Below are 6,000 nucleotides of genomic sequence, written 5' to 3' on the forward strand. Positions count from 1 at the left end.
CTGGTCCATGGTACTGGTGCGTCTTAATGAACTGGTTGTGGTGGTTTGTGGTAATGGTACTGGTCCATGGTACTGGTGCGTCTTGATGGACTGGTTGTGGTGGTTTGTGGTACTGGTACTGGTCCATGGTACTGGTGCGTCTTCATGAACTGGTTGTGGTGGTTTGTGGTACTGGTCCATGGTACTGGTGCGTCTTCATGAACTGGTTGTGGTGGTTTGTGGTACTGGTACTGGTCCATGGTACTGGTGCGTCTTCATGAACTGGTTGTGGTGGTTTGTGGTACTGGTACTGGTCCATGGTACTGGTGCGTCTTCATGAACTGGTTGTGGTGGTTTGGGCATCATAGCCGACTCCAGCTCTGGTTCTCTGAGCGGTCAGAGAAGGCAAGGCTGCTGGCAGACGGGGACCTGAGCTGGGGAGAGGAGGGGATGAATCGGATACATGTATCAGATATATATATATATGTGTGTGTATGTGTGTATATGTGCGTATGACAGTGGTTGCAGGATCCAGGAACATGAATCAAAGCAGCTTACTGTGTGGTGGAGGGGCGCCGACTGTTGGCTAAGAGAGATAAAGTAACGTTAGTCTCATAGTTTTACATCAGTCCGCACTGTAGCACCGATAAACCTAAACCTAACCTCTTTTAACGTTCATCTTTTCCATGTTTTACCTTATTATTATTAGTCTTTTAGTAGCTGATTTATTTGAACCGAAGTGATTGAGAGTTAATTCATTAAGGAGCAGGAGTCTTTAGTCATCCCACCTCGTGTCGACGAGGATCAAAACCAAGAACCTTTGGGCAGGGAGTCGAACACACAACCCCAATCCTTCATTCAAACAGCATATCTACAGAGAACTCACCCCGTCGGCGGTCCCCAAGCCTCAGCATCACAAACACCCCCCCCGCCACTAAGACCAGCAGCAGGAAGCAGCAGAACGAGATGCTGATGATCTCGATGGTGGTCAGAGCGGCCGCTGGAGGACGATAGAGGAGAAGGGTTAATGAAGGGCTGAGGCCCGAGGGCAGTGGAGAAGGGTTAATGAAGGGCTGAGGCCCGAGGGCAGAGGAGAAGGGTTAATGAAGGGCAGAGGAGAAGGGTTAATGAAGGGCTGAGGCCCGAGGGCAGAGGAGAAGGGTTAATGAAGGGCAGAGGAGAAGGGTTAATGAAGGGCTGAGGCCCGAGGGCAGAGGAGAAGGGTTAATGAAGGGCAGAGGAGAAGGGTTAATGAAGGGCTGAGGCCCGAGGGCAGAGGAGAAGGGTTAATGAAGGGCAGAGGAGAAGGGTTAATGAAGGGCTGAGGCCCGAGGGCAGAGGAGAAGGGTTAATGAAGGGCTGAGGCCCGAGGGCAGAGGAGAAGGGTTAATGAAGGGCTGAGGCCCGAGGGCAGTGGAGAAGGGTTAATGAAGGGCTGAGGCCCGAGGGCAGAGGAGAAGGGTTAATGAAGGGCTGAGGCCCGAGGGCAGAGGAGAAGGGTTAATGAAGGGCTGAGGCCCGAGGGCAGTGGAGAAGGGTTAATGAAGGGCTGAGGCCCGAGGGCAGAGGAGAAGGGTTAATGAAGGGCTGAGGCCCGAGGGCAGAGGAGAAGGGTTAATGAAGGGCTGAGGCCCGAGGGCAGAGGAGAAGGGTTAATGAAGGGCTGAGGCCCGAGGGCTGAGGAGAAGGGTTAATGAAGGGCTGAGGCCCGAGGGCAGTGGAGAAGGGTTAATGAAGGGCTGAGGCCCGAGGGCAGAGGAGAAGGGTTAATGAAGGGCTGAGGCCCGAGGGCAGAGGAGAAGGGTTAATGAAGGGCTGAGGCCCGAGGGCAGAGGAGAAGGGTTAATGAAGGGCTGAGGCCCGAGGGCAGAGGAGAAGGGTTAATGAAGGGCTGAGGCCCGAGGGCAGAGGAGAAGGGTTAATGAAGGGCTGAGGCCCGAGGGCAGTGGAGAAGGGTTAATGAAGGGCTGAGGCCCGAGGGCAGAGGAGAAGGGTTAATGAAGGGCTGAGGCCCGAGGGCAGAGGAGAAGGGTTACTGAAGGGCTGAGGCCCGAGGGCAGTGGAGAAGGGTTAATGAAGGGCTGAGGCCCGAGGGCAGAGGAGAAGGGTTAATGAAGGGCTGAGGCCCGAGGGCAGAGGAGAAGGGTTAATGAAGGGCTGAGGCCCGAGGGCAGAGGAGAAGGGTTAATGAAGGGCTGAGGCCCGAGGGCTGAGGAGAAGGGTTAATGAAGGGCTGAGGCCCGAGGGCAGTGGAGAAGGGTTAATGAAGGGCTGAGGCCCGAGGGCAGAGGAGAAGGGTTAATGAAGGGCTGAGGCCCGAGGGCAGAGGAGAAGGGTTAATGAAGGGCTGAGGCCCGAGGGCAGAGGAGAAGGGTTAATGAAGGGCTGAGGCCCGAGGGCAGAGGAGAAGGGTTAATGAAGGGCTGAGGCCCGAGGGCAGAGGAGAAGGGTTAATGAAGGGCTGAGGCCCGAGGGCAGAGGAGAAGGGTTAATGAAGGGCTGAGGCCCGAGGGCAGTGGGACCTCCTGGCTTCAGAACCTTCTGTCTGAGCATTGGGCCCAGGTCTCTGAGGGGGGGGGGGGCTCTCTCTGACGGGGGCCCTCTCTCTGACGGGGGGGGGCTCTCTGACGGGAGGGGGCTCCCTCTGAGGGGGGGGGGCCCTCTCTCTGAGGGGGGGGGGGGGCTCCCTCTGAGGGGGGGGGGGGGGCTCTCTCTGACGGGGGCCCTCTCTCTGACGGGGGCCCTCTCTCTGACGGGGGGGGGCTCTCTGACGGGAGGGGGCTCCCTCTGAGGGGGGGGGCCCTCTCTCTGACGGGGGGACGGGAGGGGGGGGTGCTTTCTCTGAGGGGGGGGCCCTCTCTCTGAGGGGGGGGGGGGCTCTCTCTGAGGGGGGCCCTCTCTCTGAAGGGGGGGGGCTCTCTCTGAAGGGGGGGTGCTCTTTCTGAGGGGGGGGCCCTCTCTCTGAGGGGGGGGCCCTCTCTCTGACGGGGGGGGCCTCTCTCTGACGTGGGGGGGGCTCTCTCTGAGGGGGGGGGCTCTCTCTCTGAGGGGGGGGGCTCTCTCTCTGAGGGGGGCCCACTCTCTGAGGGGGGGGTCTCTCTCTGAGGGGGGGGGGCTCTCTCTCTGAGGGGGGGGGGCTCTCTCTCTGAGGGGGGCCCACTCTCTGAGGGGGGGGGGCTCTCTCTGACGGGGGGGGCCTCTCTCTGATGGGGTGGGGGGGTGCTCTCTCTGACGGGGGGGGCCTCTCTCTGAGGGGGGGGGGGGGCTCTCTCTGAGGGGGGGGGGGGGGGCTCTCTCTCCCCAGAGGAGCAGTGTACCCCCTGGCGCTGCCTCAGGGCTCCTCCCCCACTAGACCTCGGCGCTCACCTGTCAGTCTGACCAGCACGGCCGGACTCTCGAACCAGGGGGCGGAGTCATCGAAGCTGTCCCTCACCCGACAGCGGTAGGACCCGCCCCCCCCGGGGGCCACCCCGGTGAGGACGAGGGACCGCCCCCCGTCCACCAGGCCGTAGCGGGGGGCGGCGGCGTGGAGAGGAGGCGCCGGAAGGAGGTCAGCGGGGAGGCCGGCGCCGTTCAGCAGCCAGGAGAACGAGGGGAAGGTTCCCCGGCCGGGGCGGCAGTGCAGCTGGGCGGCGGCCATCTTAGAGTCTGCCCCGTAGAGATACTCCACCTCCAGCTCAACATGGCCGCCGACCGGGACTGGAGGAGGGGGAGGAGGAGGAGGAGAAGAAGAAGAAGAAGAAGAAGAAGAAGAAGAAGAAGAAGAAGAAGAAGAAGAAGAAGAAGAAGAAGAAGAAGAAAAATAACATGGGTGAGAAGATGGCCTGACCTTTATGCCCCTCATCATTCCTCCTACCACCAGACTCCTCCTACCACCAGACTCCTCCTACCACCAGACTCTTCCTACCACCAGACTCTTCCTACCACCAGACTCCTCCTACCACCAGACTATTCCTACCACCAGACTCCTCCTACCACCAGACTCCTCCTACCTACGACCAGAGGTTGCGTCTCGCTCCAAAGGTCCTGGATGTCGGTCTTCACCCGGCACCGGGCAGCGGCCATGTCCTGCGCAGGTTTCATGGCGACGGGGAAGGTCACCGTCATGGAGGCGGTGGCGTTGTGGGAGGCCACCTCCTGTCCGTCCAGGGAGAGGCTGAAGGACGCGGGCGGACTCCCTGTGGAGGTCCAGCAGGTCACGGCCCCCTCGTACCCCCCTGCCGCCTGGGAGAAGCTGAACGAGATCCTGGGCTGGGAGAGGAACGCTGCCGAGGGAAGGAGACGACGGGACAGTGAACCAACACTAAACCAACCGTAAACCAACAGGACAGTAAACCAACGGTAAACCAACAGTAAACCAACGGGACAGTAAACCAACGGTAAACCAACAGTAAACCAACGGGACAGTAAACCAACGGTAAACCAACGGGACAGTAAACCAACGGTAAACCAACAGTAAACCAACGGGACAGTAAACCAACGGTAAACCAACAGTAAACCAACGGGACAGTAAACCAACGGTAAACCAACGGGACAGTAAACCAACGGTAAACCAACGGGACAGTAAACCAACGGTAAACCAACAGTAAACCAATGGGACAGTAAACCAACGGTAAACCAACAGTAAACCAACGGGACAGTAAACCAACGGTAAACCAACGGGACAGTAAACCAACGGTAAACCAACAGTAAACCAACGGGACAGTAAACCAACGGTAAACCAACGGGTCAGTAAACCAATGGTAAACAGGACAGTAAACCAACAGGACTGTAAACCAATATTAAACCAACAGTAAACCAACAGGACCGTAAACCAACAGTAAACCAACGGGACAGTAAACAATCGGGACAGTTAACCAACGGGACAGTAACCCAACGGGACCGTAAACCAACGGGACAGTAAACCAACAGTAAACCAACGGGACAGTAAACCAATGGGACAGTAAACCAACAGGACAGTAAACCAACGGGACAGTAAACCAACAGTTAACCAACGGGACAGAAAACCAACGGCACAGTAAACCAACGGGACAGTAAAGCAACAGGACAGCAAACTAAAAGTAAACCAACAGTAAACCAACAGTAAACCAACGGGACAGTGAACCAACAAGACAGTAAACCAACAGTAAACCAACAGGACAGTGAACCAACAGGACAGTAAACCAACAGGACATCAAACCAACGGGACAGTAAACCAACAGGACAGTAAACCAACAGGACAGCAAACCAACGGGACAGTAAACCAACAGGACAGTAAACCAACGGGAAAGTAAACAAACGGGACGTAAACCAACGGGACAGTAAACCAACGGGACAGTAAACCAACAGGACAGTAAACCAACAGGACAGTAAACCGATAGTAAACCAACAGGACAGTAAACCAACAGTAAACCAACAGGAGAGTAAACCAATGGGACAGTAAACCAACAGGACAGTAAACCAATGGGACAGTAAGGGTGCACTCACACTAGGCCATCTGGCTGTGGCCGTGGCCGTTTTCACACCTAACCGTGCTCAAATCTGCCAGTGGCCAGGCCAACTTCGCCACTTGGGAGAGGTGTGCTGCTACGGTACGGTCCGCTAAGGTACAGATGCTAATGAGCCGACACGCGCACACGCACGGCTACGCAACCTGAGCTGGATGACGTATAGTCCATGCGACGACCATGGACATAATAAAGGCGACGAGCCTTTATTATTAAACGGTAAACATGGCGCCAAGCGATGTTTACGCTTGTTTGCGTACTCGAAAAAAACAGCAGTGAGAATGGGCTCTATCTGAGAACGGCTCCAAATAAGCAAAAGAAAAAGTGTGAACTGTGTTCTCTGTGTTGTTGTCCATCGTTGTTAAAACTCTGACTGGCGGCAGACTTTATTATGGTCCATGCAGCGGACGCTTGGTGATGACGAGTTATGACGTGATGACGTATGTACAAGAGCCTACCGTGGCCAGGCCACAGTTGCAACGGCCAACGGCCACGGCCAGATGGCCTAGTGTGAGTGCAGGCCAGAGAACAATGG

At 56.9% G+C, this 6,000-nt stretch overlaps 1 protein-coding gene across 1 annotated transcript; it reads right to left on the reverse strand.

The window, feature by feature from the left end:
- Window positions 1-313: 313 nt before the first annotated feature.
- On the reverse strand, window positions 314-4,448 carry LOC132454213 (uncharacterized). Its single transcript, XM_060047433.1, has 5 exons — window positions 3,972-4,448; window positions 3,346-3,678; window positions 866-979; window positions 538-565; window positions 314-413 (listed from the first exon to the last, which is right to left on the reverse strand). Exons 1-5 carry the CDS (start codon window positions 4,084-4,086, stop codon window positions 314-316), a joined length of 690 nt encoding a protein of 229 aa, XP_059903416.1. The 5' UTR covers window positions 4,087-4,448.
- Between the last annotated feature and the right edge of the window lie 1,552 nt (window positions 4,449-6,000).

This window comes from Gadus macrocephalus, chromosome 3, assembly GCF_031168955.1.
Source record: "Gadus macrocephalus chromosome 3, ASM3116895v1".
NCBI classification, from domain to species: domain Eukaryota; kingdom Metazoa; phylum Chordata; class Actinopteri; order Gadiformes; family Gadidae; genus Gadus; species Gadus macrocephalus.